General features: G+C 41.5%; 1 protein-coding gene across 1 annotated transcript in view; it reads left to right on the top strand.

Annotated features, from left to right (window-relative positions):
* Positions 1 to 202: 202 nt before the first annotated feature.
* TMPRSS7 (transmembrane serine protease 7) overlaps positions 203 to 18,658 on the top strand; it is a 40,923-nt gene continuing 22,467 nt past the window's right edge. Inside the window, exons 1-9 of the mRNA XM_086675460.1 lie at positions 203 to 402; positions 2,280 to 2,493; positions 5,471 to 5,601; positions 8,198 to 8,265; positions 9,402 to 9,595; positions 10,708 to 10,746; positions 11,483 to 11,711; positions 13,022 to 13,152; positions 15,077 to 15,189. Of these exons, the coding sequence (XP_086531586.1) occupies positions 355 to 402; positions 2,280 to 2,493; positions 5,471 to 5,601; positions 8,198 to 8,265; positions 9,402 to 9,595; positions 10,708 to 10,746; positions 11,483 to 11,711; positions 13,022 to 13,152; positions 15,077 to 15,189 (1,167 nt within the window). The 5' untranslated portion in view covers positions 203 to 354. The remainder of the gene's footprint in view (positions 403 to 2,279; positions 2,494 to 5,470; positions 5,602 to 8,197; positions 8,266 to 9,401; positions 9,596 to 10,707; positions 10,747 to 11,482; positions 11,712 to 13,021; positions 13,153 to 15,076; positions 15,190 to 18,658) is intronic.

The raw sequence follows: 18,658 nt of genomic DNA, 5'->3' as shown, positions 1-18,658 counted from the left end.
ATTTATTTTATAGCCAGGAGGCAACATTTTAATGACTTGTAAATATCTTCAGATTGTTGGACTGTGTCCTTGTGAGGCAACCTTGCCTTGAGGCTCGGTTCTGAGGGCCTGACTTGTACAGTTACATTAAGAAATTTGTGGGTTGGGGTGCCCAGCTGACTGCCAGGTCCCTTTAACACTCCCTATATAGCAATGAGGCAGCTTCAGTTTCTGAACTGAACCCGGTAGAGGTAAATTGATTCCTTCCCTCTGAAAGCTAGCTTGAACGCAGCTACCAATTCTTATGTGAGAATGTAAGGGGATGGAAACTGGCTTTGAGACACCTCTGGATGCTCACACGTAGAAAATCTAACCATGGATAAAGAAAACACTGATGTTTCATCCAAACCTGCCGATGTGAATGTAAGTACGGTGTGGGAAGCCTTCTCTCTTACTTGAATGCCATTTTTGCTGACCTTGTTAGTAAAATGAGACCATGTTACTTTGTAAAAATAAAGAGAGCAAAACATACTTTATCTTCTTATAGTACTTAATGGATTTTACCAATGTGAGCTCCTTTCAAAGTGCTGGACTTGGCAATTGATTTGCAACTGTTTTTCTAAAACTCCAGGGAAATTGTACTGATCTCTACACAAATTCCATTTTAAAATTTAATCAGTGCTAACTGAGACTGCCTATAATGTGCTCCTGCGCTTAAAGACCCAACCTTGGCCTTGTCAGCTCTACATGTGCTGGCATTTCTGTGTCTCCCTTTTGTACTTCTTTGGTGGAATATTTGAAAGTAGTGGGACATAGTCAACTCATACTGCAATAGAATATTTTTCTCTTTAGAAACACCATCTTCATGCCTGCAGGACATCACATCCAATGAGGTCTGGTCTAGTTCAATTTCACCAGGAGGGATATAAGCTACATTTCACTCCAGGGGTTGACAAGGGTGTTTGGTAAAAAGAATGAGGGGGCCATGAATAATTCAGAATGTACTTGGCTACATATTATCCCATTAATTGGTAGGGTTAAAGACTGGAAGGCATGAACTTTGAAGGGAAGAGTGAAGGAGAGTAAGAGAGAATGAGAGCTCTTCAGAAAACTCGAAAAAGAAATGATTTCTTTGGAATTGGTGTTCTAGGTCATTGCCTTTAAAAGAATGTGTGGTTAAAAATTATTTCATCACTGGAGTTTAGTTACCTGACATGTATAAATCTGTCCTTCAAAGAAGCTAAACTCTTGCATACATTATTAAAGAATTCACAGCATCAGATGACAGAGGGTAGTGGAGAAATAAAAAAGAGGAGGCGAACAGTTGAATAATGCATTTTTTCCTCTCGCACATAACACTTTGCACATCACCTAATACCAATAATTTTCCGAGTCCTCTATTTCATTCTTTATTTTTTTAAGTTTATTCATTTATTTTGAGAGAGAGAGAGAGAGCACACTCGAGCCAGGGGAGAGCCAGAGAGAGAGGGAGAGAATCCTAAGCGAGCTCAATGCTGTCAGCACCCCACTCGGTTTCCATCTCAAGAACTGGGAGATCATGACCTGTTCTGAGATCGTGCCCTGAACCGAAATCAAGAGTCAAATGCTTATCCAACTACGACACCCAGGAGCCCTATTTCATTCTTTATTTTCAAATAATTCTTTCATTTGCCTTTGAGAGACCGAGTCCCTGGTCCGTTCATTGACTATGGTAAAAGTGCAATGCATGGAAGGAACTGGTTTCTATCGCACAGCCCTGCACGAACCACAGCAACATGATCCTTAACTTTTTCTTTCTAACACCCAGTCAGGAAGCCCCTAGGTAAGAAATCAATTTGTTTCTATCAGGAAGTGACTTATGTTCTTATTTTCCTGCCTCAGCCAGAGGAAATTGATGGTGGGACAAAAGCAATGTAATACAAACATGTGAAACACACATACTCTCACAGCTGAGCTGTGTACACATGAAATGACCCTCATAGAATCCTAACCTCCTGACCTTTGGGCCCTCTGGTCTACCCACCATGACATTCAGGCCCATTCTCTACAGCATCTACTTAGCACAACTGGAGAGTTGAGAGGATCTGGGAACTGCTTCAATGAAATTCATGTAATGTCTGATTTTTCTGATCTTAACTGCACTATTTAATGTGAGTCAATTTATTACACTTACATAAATGATTTGACTGATATATGTGGCCTTTTAGCACAAATATTCTCCTGACTGGGTGGTTCCAAATGGGCTCTAAACTAACATCTCTCTCTGTCTCTGTCTCTGTCTCTCTCTCTTTTTTTTAAAGATATCCAATATCTCAGTTCAGGTGGTCAGTGCCCAAGGGAAGTTGCCAGGTAGACGAGCACCTCGACCTCAAAAACCCATCGGCAAAGCCAAACCGAAGAAGCAACCCAAGAAGAAAGCTCCCTTCTGGAATGTCCAGAACAAAATCATTATCTTCACAGTATTTCTATTCATCCTAGCAGTCACAGCCTGGACGCTTCTGTGGCTCTACATCAGTGAGTGAAATCCTATGTTCCTTTGGGGTTAGGGTTTGTCCTGTGGGGCCAGTGTCCGTGGTGCAGACCCAATGTACCCCTGGGTATGTCTGATAGAATTTCCCAAGTTCCCAGGCCCATAGCCACTCCCAAAACTGTTGAGGTTTTAAGGTGGAAGAAAGCAGCATTGTCTCTCCCACTTTTACGTTTGTTACCACTGCTTGCTTCCCACAGGAGAGCAGAGGAGCAGAGGAGCAGAGGTGGTGGGTAGGAGGACAAGAGCTGAGAAGGATGCTCGGGAGCTTTGGACTAGTTCAGAAATGGAATGCGTGTTTAGCTTTAAGAAATGAATGGAATTCTAAGTTGTTTCATTTCCTCATTCCACCCACTGCTTGTTTCTAGGCAACCTCACATTCCCAGCTCCCAGAGCATCCTTTTCCTCATGCGTGTTTCACTCCACTGTTTTTAGGTTTCTGTTGATCATATAGGTTATGTTCTTGTCCAGCTGATTGGTCCTCTTGGACAGGAGTTGTAACTAAGCTGTTACTTAAAGAGTACTTATCCCTGCGGTAACTGCAGCACATGTTGACTTACGCTAAGCTTCCAACCCCATACATGTTAATATGTTTGATACAAGATATGTGTACCCTCAAGGATATTAAAACTTGAGTTGTGAAGCAAGTTTTACAGGTAAAGAATTAATCGATATTGTATTGAATATAGTTCAGATCACTTACATATATACAAATCAATTACTTATGATTTGCGTGGCACAATGTAAGACATCAAGACATCAATGCAAGACGTATCATTGCATCAATCATATCAATTGCATCAATCAATATCATTGCATCAAGACATCAATGCAAGATATATCTCCTACCTTCAAAAAGCTCACAGATGCAAACAAAGCTCACAGATGCATTTTCTACTTTCAGAAAACCCACAGTTCAGTGCTGCAGAGGGGGTGTGAATTGAATTGGTTGTTTTTCGTTTTGTTTTGTTTTATGCTTAAGCAATTACTTTGCAGTCACAGAAAAGAGGCATCTGACCTGCCTGGGAATAGAGTCCAGAGAAGGCTTTATGAACTGGTTATTCAAAATTCATTTCTCTCGTATCTTGAGCGTGCCCGCTGTGAGCTGGGTCCTGTGATAGGCATGGAAACACAGTGGGAGAGAAGAGAGAATCTCTGTCTTCTAGGAGCTTAAAGACTAGTGAAGGAAGTCGAGTCAATGGGCAATCAAGACAAACACAAAACACACACGACCCCAACCCACAACGAACCAACTCATTTCCCATCAGTTCTCTGCTGGCCCTCAATCTATACACTCACATTGCCTTAGCATTTTTGTATAAAGTTCTGGAATGTCACTCTGTAGAAGCACTTTGGCGGCTGTGTTAAAAATCAGAGAAGTACATCTCAGGAAGACAGACCAGTCTGAGGAATGAGAAACTGGTATAAACAAATGAAAATTGTTCAACAAACAACAGTGCTGTGACCATGCAGGGTGTTGTATGTTGGGCTGTGCTAAAGAGTTTGGTAAATGTAATCTAGTTCGAGGCTAAATTGATCTTGCTTGTATTGTTGTTCTCCTGATGCTTGAGTCTGGATAACACCATTATAAGAAGAATGTGCGAGCTTCTATATATATAGAAAGCCTGGCTTTCACTCAAATTTTAATGAGTCTGCAACAACAACAACAAAAATCTACGAAACACTTCCTTGTTCAAATCAGGCATGAAAACAGTTATTGCTTTCTATGTGAGGCTAGCGAGTCAAGGTGATCCATCCAAGGTCACATACCTTGAAAGAACAAATCTAGGACATCCGCTCAGGCCTTTTGCCCCTGGGCCCCTTCTCCACATCCCCACAGCCTCGCTCCACTGCATGGGGCTAATGTGGCCTTGGATGGCTCCCAGGGAGGTGGCTTCCGATTACTCACAAAGGCGCACCTTCTTCCTAATTCAGTCATCGCTTATGTAACGTTTCCATGTGCTGGGCATTGTTCTAGGAGACAGTATCCTCTCCCTTTCTTCCTCTTCCACCCTTCCTCTCTCTTTTCCTTCCCACAAACATTTATTGAGCTTCAAAGCTACATAAGGGGCGGAGGGACAAAAAGAAGTTACTGTTACTCTTAAAGGACAGAAGTTATGACACAGTGGGGACATGTGTCACAGGAGAGAAATGTACCATGGCCATGGGAGCCTGGGGGATGGTACCAACTAGGAGGAAGACCTTGGTAACAAAAAGAAAAGGCAGAAAGAAGAGCCCCTCACTCCCCCCCCCCACCCCCGCCATCCCCCAGGCTATTCTCGGTCTCTCTAAAGCAACTCCGATACAATAGTGTTCTTCCCGCATTGTCAATCGTTCTGGGCAGGCTGGATGCCCAAACCCACTGTCCACACTGGGCAATGCATTTGAGCAGGAGTGACCCGATGCTGGGCTGAGAACCCTGCTTTGTGGTTCACAGGAAGGATCAATTCTCATGCATTGCACAGAGCTGAAGACCAGCCCAGCACCCTGTGTAGCAGCTACACAAGTCAGATAGGGATGAGCCCCCGGGAGCTCAGTGAAGGTCAGCTGGGGGGCCCTTCCCACTTGTCCCGCTATGCTCACTTCACCTCAGAGCTTGACAGTATCCATTTCTTACCTCCTTACCTTCTACAGACTAAGGATCCATGAAAACTGCATACACTTTTTTTGGCCTGGTAGTGACTCTAGAGCAAGTATAAAGTCAAAGACGCAGACCTTTAATCTTTGAATCTGTCTCATAAGCATTTGCCAGGAGAGAACAGACTATCCTAGGAGATATGGTGACTTACTGCTGATGGAAGTGACGTTATTAACTACATTTAGAGCTTCACAGGTTGTGAAGCAGTCACGTAAGTAGGCGCCTAATAAAACATTTTAGGGGCCTGATACTGACACAGATCAGACAATGCCTCATTGCCACACAGAGGGGAAAGCCCTCTACTCGCTTTCTCTCCTGTCTTACAGGTAAGACAGAAAGCAAAGATGCTTTTTACTTTGTTGGGATGTTTCGCATTACCAACATTGAGTTTCTTCCTGAATATCGACAGAAGGAGTCCAGGGAATTTCTGTCCGTGGCACGGACTGTGCAGCAAGTGGTGAGCTGAGGGGGGGTGGGGAGGTTGGTGTGGGAGGCCTGGGGGAGTGGGGCAGGGGATGAGGGGCCGGGGTGGAGGGCTCACAAGTGTCACAGGTGAGCAGGGTGGATGGAAGAAGTCAGAGGCAAACTTGGGATTTAGCTCATCTTGGCTATAATTGCTTATTTGACAGTTGCTAATTTATTTGGTAACTTATTTATATTATTTATCGCTGAGCGTAAAAACAAGTGGCTCTCTGAGCTCTAGGGTTTCCCATCTGTAAAATAAAGGAATTACATCAGGTGATCTTTAAGATGCCTCCCAGAACTAAAGTTACGCATGCTGATTAATTTTGTGAGCTGTACACATCTATCTCAACCTCAACGCAGTGGAATCTCTTTACTTAAAAAACAAAAAAGCTTTCTCATTATAGAACTAATACGTATTTAACCACTAACATTTTTTAAATTCAGAAAATTATGAAAAGGAATGTTAAAATTTTCTTTAACATCATCTCCCGAGATAGAACCCCTTTTTATTCTGGGCCACGTAGACATAAAGGAGAGCATGATATTGGAATATTTGCAGATAGTTTTATAGTAGATTTTTTTCCTCTTAACACTAGGTTGCATGTTTCTATGTAAGTAAATATTCTTAAAAAAACACAAGTTTAATAGCTACCAAGTTAGCCAATCCCCTCTTATTGGATATTTGTCCTCCATTTTTGTTACTCTGAATAATGCCATACAGAACTGCAACATGGATTGTGTCGATCTGTGATTACTTCCTTAGCAGATCTCCTAAAATAAAAAGATCTATTCATGGCTCTTGGTACATATTACAAACTAGAAAGCTTCTGCCAATTTGTATCTGCACAGTAATGGAGAGGGTGGCCTACACGGTGGGCCCATACTGCCTTGACAGGCACGCTGTGGTGTAGAGTGGGGAAGGGTTGTGGGAGAGCAAGCAAAGACAACAGTGGGCACAGTAGCCCTTATCTACTGAAGAAGGCCTTCTATATACGGGGTATGTGGATAAATACTTTACCTTTAAATTGTATCAATTATTCCTCAAATTACCCCAAAGATTCTTGGTAAGCACTCTGATCACTTTACAGAGAGAGAGAGAGAGAGAAGGAAGGAAGGAAGGAAGGAAGGAAGGAAGGAAGGAAGGAAGGAAGGAAGGAAAGAAGTGTTGCAGGATTTTTTACCCCAATAACTGGGATTCGTTGTCTCACTGCTTCAAAGAATGAAGAGACGGACACAAAGTGAGCAGCAGGCAAAAGTTTATTAGAGTATAAGATTACGAAGAGTAGTATGAAAGCTCTCTCTGCAGAGAGGGGACACTGGAAAGTGAATTGCCTGCGGACAATAGGCAAGCTGTCCTTGTTTTAGAAGGTTCTGGTCCCTCCCTCCCCTCCTTCCCTTCCCCCTTGTTCCTTCTCAAGTTTTACCTTTATTGGCTGGATAACTCTAGGTGCTGGGTTGTCCATTCCTGATTGGTTTGTTTCCATTGTATGAGGGATGGTCTAAGGCCACATCATTCCTTGTGGGTCATAGGTTTTATGGTCTACTCATTTTTAGTCAGGTCTTTTGTCAAATTCCTGAGAGAAATCTGGGGGGAGTAGGTGGTCTCTGTTACATTGTTACGAGGAACCTTATGCCTGAGGGGGTTTGCTGTGGTCAGACACTCCCAGCATTGTTCTAAAATATGTGTTTTTCCCCACCCAGGACCTCAGGTCCTATCCTTTCCCTCTCTGCCTATTTTACCCTATTTTTTACTGTCATAGAGGGAAAGAAGGCAGGCAGGCAGGAGGGAAGGAAAGAAAGAAAGAAAGAAAGAAAGAAAGAAAGAAAGAAAGAAAGAAAGAAAGAAAGAAAGAAAGAAAGAAAGAAAGAAAGAAAGAAAAGAGAGAAAGAAAGGAAGAAGAGAAAGAGAAAAACCTGAGTGCTCGGCAGGTTTAGGTAATGTATTCTGTGTTGCATGGTGACTTTAAACTTCGCAATTAGATGGGTGATTTTGCCATTTAGGAAGGAAGGGGAATATAGGAGGAGATTTGGCAGAGACTCAGCTTGGCTTTAGAAAGCTAAGAAAGGGCAAAGAAGGTAAATTGAAGTAGCTTTCCTTTAGACCCAACGATGGCGCCTTTTAAAAGAGCTGGGTGTTTCCCTAGAGACTGCAGAGTTGGAGGGGGGTGGGGTGGGGTGGTGAACCTGGCCGTGGGCGCCACCTGCCCCCTAGTGGCTACTAGAGCAATGTGCCCTTAAGAATATAAATTTTCCATGCTGTGCATTGTTAGAAAAGAGGTTGGATCAAATCCTTTCTAAATGTACTTAAAGGAGTTTGATTTATTAATTATGGAAAAAATTAACCTTTGGAGTAGGCAGAATACAGAAGTTAAGCTTGATCAGGGTGTCTAAAGACAGCAAAGAATGGATATAGGTAACTGATTATTCTTCACAGATAGCAGAATGGCAGCAACCCAAGATTTTAGCCTTCCGTTAGAATCCAGCTCTTTTCCTTGCTGGCTGTCAGGGCTTGGACCTACAGGGTGCTAGGTGCTGTGAGTGAAAGCCAAATTTGACAGACTTCAGACACCTCGGTTTTTCATTTTCAGGTAAACCTGGTTTATACAACATCTGCCTTCTCTAAATTTTACAAGCAGTCTGTTGTTGCAGATGTCAGGTAATGTATGTCCCTTGCTTTGGGATTTCTGTTTACTGCTGTGAAAAGGCAAAAGCTACGATCTTACCATTCTCAAGTAAGTTCTTGGGGGCGGCTTTGCGTTAATACTCTTTTAGCACAACTGCTGACTCCACTCTGCCCTGCTGTCATGCTGAGTTTTTCTCTTCATCTACCAAAGCCTGCCCCTCTCCCCATAGCTGGGATCCTGGGCACCCCGCCTCTCCCGGTCTTAATACCACTGGGCAAGACGGCCACAAACATGGCTACCATCGGGTGGGGTAAAAATAAAACACAGTCTAGTCTTTCTCAAAATATGTTAAGTAAAAAACTGGTCATTAGAGATTTTCTAAGAAAAAAGGGATCTCAAACTCAAATAATTTTTATTAAAATTTACTGTATTAATTTTTAATTATTTTACTAAAACTTCTTTTTTAAATTATGTTTTATGTACTGTATCCCACCTGCCCCCACCTGCAGAGAGGCACAATCCACTTTGACATACCAAAGGCACTAAGAAGCCTGGAGTAAAGCTATTTGTTTACTTTCTATTTCCCACGTTATTTACTGTAGAACACTTAAGGTTTGTTTTTCATAAAACATGACAATACTTGTGTACTCAGAAGCTCTTGCTCCAGAGTTTGGCTAAATACCAAGTTGGGCTCGATTCCTGGATTTACTACTTACTAGCTATATGATTTTGAGTTATAGTTGATCTTGATTTCCTTATCTGTAAAACTGGAGTAATAGGACCTTGCTCATAAGATTTAGTGGGATAAAGCAGAATTTAGCAATGTGTTTGTACATGGTGAAGTATCAAAAACTATAATTGTTTTTATTTGTAATAATAGTGAATACTGGTTGGTATTCATAAAAATAGTATATTCTCCATGGAGATGCAACTATACACGAATGGTTTTAGATGTGAACCCAACACAGGAAGACACACACCTATTATGCTTTCTCTTACCAATCCCCTCAGTAGGAATCAATGACTTCTTAAAGAACGAATTTTAGAAGTTGAAGGATATCCTTACTGGCCTCCCCTTGACTCTATCAGTTGGGTGATTTTCTATGAAAGTCCTAAAAGAGATACCTAAATATCCTTTTTTTTTTTTTTTTTTTTTTTTTTACTGTAGCAGCAACAACAAAGGTGGCCTCCTTGTCCACTTTTGGATTGTGTTTGTCATGCCACATGCCAAGGGCCATATCTTCTGTGAGGACTGTGTGGCTGCCATTTTGAAGGACTCCATCCAGACAAGTATCATAAACCGAACCTCTGTGGGGAGCTTGCAGGGCCTGGCTGTAGATATGGACTCTGTGGTACTAAATGGTGATTGTTGGGTAATTCCCCTTTATGCATTCCTTCCTATAGCACTCCTGATATTTCCATTAACATAGTCAATATTATAATGAAGTATTCTCTTCCACAATCCCAGTAAAACAGGGTTAGCTGAGGACACTGATCCAGGAAGTTACTAAATACAACGATTGGACAATAGAATACTCAAAATTTCAAAATATATATGAAACTGAATTTATTAAAGTGTACCCTTCCCTATATTTAATTCAATTTCATGAATCTCCAAACTAAGGCTCCAAGTCTTGGAGAAAAAAGAATTTTGCTGAGGTTTATCTTGTCTTTTCCCTCGTCCAGACAGAACTGCACCTATGTTATTTATGTAATGCTGCCCAATGTTCCACAATGACCTGTTGAATAGCCCTGCCAGAACGTGAATGTCATCATTTGATTGGCCCAGTAAAATACTTTAGTTAATTAATTGTGTGACTCCCAAATTATGCAACTTTCTCTCTTGATTTAAATTCTCTCTCTCTCTCTCTCTATATATATATATAACATTATATATAAAATAAAAATATAAATATACCCTTTACTCGGCTTCAACAACTATCAACTCATGGCCATCCCCCTTGCTCTCAAAATACATAAACAACTTCCCCTACCCTCACTGGATTATTTTAAAGCAAATCCCAGATATGATGAATTGCTTTTAAGGACTGAAAATCATTTATATATATATATATCTATATCTATATCTATATCTATATATATCTATATATATATATATCATATATATATATAAATATATATCATAAAAAATCATATATATATATATATATATATACTATGTTTATTTATTCCTGAGACAGAGAGAGACAGACAGAGAGCATGAGTGGGGGAGGGGCAGAGAGAGCGGGAGACGGAATCCGAAGCAGACTCCAGGCTCTGAGCTGTCAGCACAGAGCCCCATGCGGGGCTCGAATTCACAACCTGTGAGATCATGACCTGAGCCAAAGTTGGTCGCTCAACCGACTGAGCCACCCAGGTGCCCCAGGACTGAAAATCATTTTTACTGAGGATAATTCTAACAAAATGATATACTGGAACTGACAGTTTCTTTTCCGTGTGTTTTTTCAATGCAGCTGGGCTTCGGTCAGATTACTCTTCAACCATAGGAGCTGGTAAATTATGACACATAGCTTCTCTTACACTGCCTCCAAATTAGTATCCTTTTTGGCTATAGTTTTCTTTTTCAAATGGTGGTATTTGTTAGTCTTCTTTCAATTACCAGTGATAGAAATACACTCAAACTGGCTTAAGCACTGAAGAAACTTCATTGGCTCTTCTAACTGGGACAGAGGTGGAGAATGTGCTGGCTTCAGGCCTGTTTGGGGCCAGGTTCTAAAATAAAATCTCCTCAGGACTCCACATCTCTGCTTTTCCCTGCTGAAGCTTCATCAAATGTATTCTTCTAATGCAGTGTCCTAAATGGCATCAATAGATCCAAGCTTATAATATATTAGTAGCAGCAATGGTAGAACAAGCCCTCTTCCCCCCACCCCCCCCCCAATAACTTTCCCAACAGTTTTTGCAGAAGTCCTGGTGCCGAATTTACTGTCTCAGATTGGCTGGCAAGCCCATTCATGCACCAGCTTCCTTTACTCTGATTGGCCAGTCTGGGTCATGCGCCCATCTCTGGACATAGAAGTGAGTTTAACCCCAACCAAACCACACAATCAGGGTGTAGACAGTTTCTCAAAGTAAAATCCTGGTGCTATTACCAGAAGAAGGGGGAGCGGACTCTGGGCTGGCAAAAACAGCAGATGTCCTCCAGAGGAACTCTTTGCTCCTCACTCTTTAAAGATGTCTAGAAAAGTCATTTCTAAAACGGAACAAAACAAAGTGCTGTCTCCACAGACAAAGGCTGCTCTCAGTACTTCTATGCAGATCATCTGTCTCTCCGCTACCCTCTGGAGATTTCTGCAACCTCAGGGAGGCTGATGTGCCACTTCAAGCTGGTGGCCGTGGTGGGCTACCTGATTCGTCTCTCGATAGAGTCCGTCCAGATTGAAGCTGACAATTGTGTCACCGACTCCCTGACCATTTACGACTCCCTCATGCCACTCCGGAGCACCGTCTTGTATAGGTACTCAGGTCGGCGAGGGAAAAAACTGTTTTACAGGGTCTACCTTTGGCAGTATCATGTTTCCCTTAGAAACAAACAAAAGAAAAAACTTTTGCGTGCGCACATGAGGTCAAAGACGGACCCACGCCTTACTTAGCATCCCCTGTATTAGCCAGAGCCTGTCAGACACAATGCTTGCTTTTTACTTGTTAGCCTACCAGAGTGAAAATCAGTGTAGCAGGAACTTCAGCCACTTCTTGAAATATTTCTGAAATATAATTTTTTTGTTTAATTTTACTTTTATGCAATCGCTCTCATTAGAGTGTGAGAATTAAATACTCTATGAGGATTGCATACCATGAGTAAAACAAAAATTTTCTCCCTTATTAGAAAGAGAACACAATGTTCACTGTGAAAGTGAGGTCAATCAGAGAAAACAATGTCAATATTTCACAATCTCATTACCCAGAACAAATGCCTGTTATGTTTTTGCAAATATTTTCGTTCATATGTAGATATGTAATTGCACACATATGTACATACACATATGCTAATATTTTTTTATTTACTAGCAGACATCTTTTGGAGTGCTTAATATCTTAATAATGATAGTTATACTTTATTCACAATGCGCTGTTTTTACTGTGGTAAAAAAGCACATGAATTATTATTTTAATAGTGCCTAGGTAGGTATAGAGCAGTGTTTTATGTATATATGTATGTATGTATGAGTTTGTATTTTGGAATTTGTATTTTGCATGTTAAAAATTTCAACAGCGTAAATGGTACACAGTGACAAGTAAGTTTGTCACTGGCTCCCATTCCTCAGTCATTGCTACTGCTTCTTTTCACCCTTCCAGACATACTTTGCTATTATCTCATTTAATCCTTACCGAAAGGCTATGCGGGGTATTCTATAGTCATTACCACCGTTTCACCATAGGGGACCTGGCATTTATGAAGATTAGTTGCTGGAGAATCTTTCAGCCAGTTAAGTGACGGAGTTGAGTTCTCAGTCCGGTTTTCCTTAGAACAGAGCTCATGACTGCAGCCATTTAAATGGCTGTTTATGCCTTGTTTGTTCTCAAGGAGGGTCCTGTGACAGCCATCAGGAAAATTCTTTGGTAGTTACTAGACAAAAGTTTCCATACCTTTATCGGCTCCCCTCCATCATGCCCTGTGGCCACTAATTGACGAAGCTCTGACTGGCCGAGTCTGCCTAACAAGAACTGTGTAGATGGCCCAGGAAACGTGTGGGATTAGTGGTGGAGGGAGGCTCACTCCTCAATAACCTACTATTCATGTACTTTTGTTCTGTTATCCGGTTTCAGAATTTGTGAACCCACAAGAACAATAATGTCCTTTGTTTCCACAAATAATCTCATGCTGGTGGCATTTAAGTCTCCTCAGATACGGAGGCTATCAGGAATCCGGGCGTTTTTTGAGGTCATTCCAGAACAAAGTAAGTCTTTGCTAATTGAAAAAAGTCACCTTGAAAACTATCTGGTATGATACTCCAGTCTTATCTCTCCTGAGGTTGTGTTGTAATACTAGTTATATGAGTCAGGGACCCTGACTCAGGGTCCCGTCAGAGGAGAGAGAGATAATAGTATTTAAACAGAGAATTTAATGTGAAGAACCGCTAACTCAGGATAAAGGTGTTAGCTAGCTAACTCAAAAGGTGAAAAGAAAACTGTAAGGAATTATGTAGGCAGTACACGCAGGAAGCAACCACCACCCGTAGGTCTGGGGGGACAAGGGAAAGCGGCCAGAATGATGACAATTTACAGTGTGGAGGAGGGGTCTGTGGCCTGAAATTCAGACTTCTGAGGAATGGAGTGCCAGGCTGGTGTTGGGGTCTCTTGAGTTCAGAGGCAGGTATTCGCGGGGTCGAGGAGGGGGTCCAGACCGTCGAGGAGCGGGTACCGGACAGTCGACAGCCGAGGCCGGTATCCTTGAGGGAGGTGCAATGAAGTGGAGGTTGGGAAAACTGCTAACAGGGTTCGACTCAGCTACGGGGCCAAAGCAGAGCTGCATGAGGGGGTGGGAAGAGCCATCGTTGCGGGGGCATGACACTCCCAGGAAGAGGAAACGAAACACACGGGAAACCCTATTCTTCCTCCTCCAGGCTTCTAGTCTGCCTGTAGCGCCCCCTATTGACAGAGCCTAGTTGGAAGCCAGGTGGCAAAGGAGAGAAGCCGTTTGCAGAGTCCCCGCTACAGCGTCACGGGAACAGAGTAGAAAGGGGTGGGTTCGGAGCTGAGTGATAACAGCTCAGTACCTAGTGGGCGTGGGGTGGGGGACTGTCTATCGTGAATCCTCCTTAATAGCAATGCATGGGAATGCCATCCTAGAAGAAGATGCGTGTGAAGTAACACCCGGAGATTCAATGATTTTCCTAGGTCAGGTAGTGAGCAAAAAGTGACCCAGCTCCCTTTCATTCTTCTCTTTTTGATGTGGGTTGACGAAGTAAAACAAAACAAGACTAAATAAAAAGAGCCTTCACTGAAACTCTAGTCTTTTTGTAATGTTTGTTGCCTTGTAGCTGGTCAGGTCTTACAAGTGGTGTCCTGGTAACTTCTCTATGAACATCGAGGACAAAAGGATCAGAATGACAGATGTAGGTGAGGAGGGCAGTGGATTTGGCTTAAGTTACATGGTCATGGCTTCACAGGTCCGTCTACATTTTGAGGTAGTGGCTTGTTTTGATAGGTTTTCTCCGTCAAATTATTACAAAACTAAATGTAAAACTGATTTGTTAAACAAAATCGAACTGGCGATTTGAGATGTTGTTGGGTTGAAAATTGTCTCCAGCTCCAAAGATTAAAAATATGATTATCTCAGAAATATTGCAGTGGAATTTGTGAACAAACATTGTGAACAAACTGAGCATGTACTATATGCCAGGGATGATTCCAGGTGTAAGGGAGAGTAGCAAACAAAATAGACAAAAACCAATACTCTCAAGGACATTACATTTTAGGAGAAGGATGACCATGCAGTATGAATAAACATGCAGATTGTTTTATATAAACAGGACAACATGTTATGTAAACTGGGCATATTTCCTAAACAACAAATATACACTCATTTAAACAAATATGCTCAGAAGCTTTAAAAAATATATTTAAAGTATGTTTTTAAGGAGAGTAATAGATCTGTAGTCAAAATACATGATCTGAAAACAAATACAGAATTTGAACAAGAAGTTTAGCTATACCTCTGTATGGTACTATTTCTTTTTTGAAAAATTAGCTTAAATTTAAAAAAATATCTAAGCTTGTTGATCAAAGAGTGTGCATTTGTAGTTAAAGAAATGAATTCAGCGCATTTCCCATAATCCCACGACTGCAAATCGTTGTCTGTTAATGGATATTTTTTTTCAGAATGTGAAAACACAGTATTGGTCAAAGAAATCACTGGCTTTGAAGGGAAAATTTCAAGTCCATATTACCCAAGCTACTATCCTCCGAAATGCAAGTGTACCTGGAAATTTCAGGTAACCTAGTTTTACCACTATTTGAGAAAAATATTGTTATCTTATGTTTAGTAACAGTTTATTTTTACATTTAATTCATTAAAAAAATTTTTTTTAATGTTTATTTATTTTTGAGAGACAGAGAGAGAGACAGAGTGCAAGCCAGGGATGGGCAGAAAGGGAGACAGAATCTAAAGCAGCCTCCAGGCTCTGAGCTGTCAGCACAGAGCCTGACGCAGGGCTCAAACTCACCAGCAGTGAGATCATGACCTGAGCCGAAGTTGGACACCCAACCGACTGGACCACCCAGGCGCCCCATTAACTTTTTACTACAAAAAGAATATTAGTTAATTTTATAACACTTAAACCCTAAGCAAATATGTTACCTAGAACATGAAAGTTCCTTGTAATTTCAACCCTCTGCCTATAAATTAACTGTTCTTTGGGATGGGCTTATTTTTCCAGTTGTTGTTTTGTTTGTTTGTATCAAAAATCCCCCCGGCAAAGACAGGGGCTCCTCCGTGGCTCTGTTGGTTAAGAATTGGACTTCAGCTCAGGTCATGATTTCACAATCTGTGGGTTTGAGCCCCTCGGTGGGCTCTGTGCTGACAGCTCAGACCCTGGAGCCTGCTTTGGATTCTATGTCTCCCCCTCTCTCTGCCCCTCCCCCACTCACACTCTGTCTTTATCTCCCTCAAAAATAAACATTAAAAAATTTTTTAAATGCAAAGACATTGTTACGAGATCAAACAATATTTCTTTCTGTTTCTTTTTTCTTTTTACCTTGGTAGAACTCACCACTTTTTACTTCTTTCACTATCAGCATTATAGTAAGAATAATAAAGAAATAATAAATTTAATTAGGCAATGTATATTTCAGTTGTATAAGCAAACCAAGATGTAAATGTATATGAAATATATACATCTCTGGTCCTTAACAGAGAGTTCAATCTTTTTTTTTTTTTTTGTCTTTAAAATTTTAGTCTATAACTGTTTTTCTTTCTCCAACTTTAGTGTCTCATGGAAGGTCATGAAGCCTTTCATGGAAGGCTCTTTCAGCGTATATGTATAAAATCATTTTTGTGAGGCACAGCAAGTGGATGTAAGTGGCAAGCAGTTTATGGTTTGCATTCATTCAACATGTTATTATTAACTGCCTACTATGTGTCAGGCAGTATTCTGGAGACTGGGATCCGTGATATCCAACATGAAGCTTACCATACAGTAAGGGGAGACAGGTGACAAAAATGTATATAGTATGTTACATAGTGCTATGGAGAACAAAGCAGGCATGGGGCTCCATCTCGTTAACCATGAGGTCGTGACCTGAGCTGAAACCAAGAATCGGATGCTTAACCAACTGAGCCACCCAGGTGCCCCAAAGAGTTCAATATTTTTTTAAAAATTTTAATGTTTATTTATTTTTGATATAGAGAGAGAGACACACAGAGCATGAGCGGGGGAGGGGCAGAGAGAGAGGGAGACACAGAATCCAAAGCAGGCTCCAGGCTCTGAGCCGTCAGCACAGAGCCCGATGCGGGGCTCGAACTCCCGAACCAAGAGACCATGACCTGAGCCGAAGTCCAAAGCTCCACCAACTGAGCCACCCAGGCGCCCCAGAGTTAAATAGTTTTAATAATTTTATTACACCCAAATGTGTACTTAGTCTCAGTGTCCTAATGGCATACATCCTTAACTTATTTTTTTTATCATTGTTGCAAACATTTCCAAAACAACTAAAACCCAAAGGTTCTGGACTCGCTCACCACCAGATTCTTAATGCCTCATCAGGGCAGCAGAATCTCAGTACCTCAAGTGCCTCTCGCAACTTGGGTAAGGAACAGGAGAGACTGCAAATCTGTCTCTTCCATCTCTCCGAAGAGCAGATGGATCTTTTTTATGACATCCAGAACAGGAAAGGCACCATTCCCAAAAGCTCTGTCAAATGTTTGAAATTCTTTTCAGGTGAAATAAATGTGATTCCATAATAAGCCATAAGCCCTACAGTGAAGATCCTCAAACATTGTTCTAGTCAGAATGTAAATTAGAATATCAGATTGTTTCCCTAGGGGTTGAGAGTTAGAAATGCTAAATAAAAAGAATTCTTTATAAGGCAAAAAGCATGCCCCTGGGGGAGTGGAGAATGGGAGAGGGAAGACAGGAAATATTAGGGATAGACTTGGTGGGTGACACCATTTCCCAGAGGTCAAGGTTGGTCCTCTTCAGCATGAGGTTAAATAAAGCTGTTCCTTTCTTGGACCACTTTGAACAGCTACCTAAAATTGTGTGATTGCATATTTCTGCAAATGGAAATCATGTAAAAAAAAAATTATTGGGGGCTCCTGGGTGGCTCAGTCGGTTAAGCATCACACTTTGGCTCAGGTCATGATCTCAGTTTGTAAGTTCAAGCCCGGCAGCAGGTTCTGTGCTGACAGCTGAGAGCCTGGAGCCTGCTTCAGATTCTGTGTCTGCCTCTCTCTGACCCTCCCCTGTTCATGCTCTGTCTCTCTCTCTCTCTCTCTCAAAAATAAGTAAACATTAAAAAATTTAAAAAAAAAAAAAAGGCACCTGTCAAATAGCTTTGAATTTATTGTAAACAACTGGGAAGAATGACCTAAGTGACAAAAATATTGACTCAAGTCATGGTAAAACGATAAACCCTTTAATACACAAGAGTTGATTTCTATTATTCTCCATCCTTCTTAGTGCCTGGTCCAACTTCCAGATGTAACTGAAGAGCAATCAATCCCTTTTGCAAACTCACTTTCAAGCTGACTTTTTTCTTTTCTTTTCTGAGCCTGAGTGGGGGATGGGCAGAGAGAGACACACACAGAATCCGAAGCAGGCTCCAGGCTCTGAGCTGTCAACACAGAGCCTGATACGGGGCTTGAACCCACGAACCGTGAGATCATGACCTGAGTCGAAGTCCGAAGCTCCACCGACTGAGCCACCGAGATGCCCCTCGGCTGAGTTTTTAAGGTCTCATTTACCTGAGCAGGATTAACTCCCGCTCCAACTTAAAGTTCCTCTGATTCTTCTCCCAAGAATAAACAAATATTCATTGAATGTCAGTTTCAGGCATGTAACCATAGGGAACACTTAGTAACAAGGTAAAGTCCTTGTTGTCTCAGAGCTTACAGACTGTGGGGGAAGAAGGTGTGGTGAAATAAGAAATAGCAAAAAGGAGTATTGAGGCTTATAATATGTCACCTGCATTTGTTTAGGGCACACACATTTTTATTTGCTCTTAAAACATACCGCTGATATAGGAAAGAGACTCTGGTCACATTTTATGGATAAGGCAATAGAACTGGGGGCAAGCCATTTGCCAGAGGTTACTCAAATAGAAAGTGACCCAGGCAGCATTAAAAGGAATCATGTGCCCCTCCATTAAGTAAATTCAGCACCCCCTCCTTTCCTGGGTTTCCTCAGCTTCCCTGTTTCATAACAATCACTGAATTGAGTATTTACCTTTCTGTTTTCCTTCTTT

The sequence above is a fragment of the Puma concolor genome, chromosome C2 (genome assembly GCF_028749965.1).
Source record: "Puma concolor isolate L17-30 chromosome C2, mPumCon1.1.hap2, whole genome shotgun sequence".
NCBI classification, from domain to species: domain Eukaryota; kingdom Metazoa; phylum Chordata; class Mammalia; order Carnivora; family Felidae; genus Puma; species Puma concolor.
This window is presented reverse-complemented; position numbering and strand designations above follow the sequence as displayed.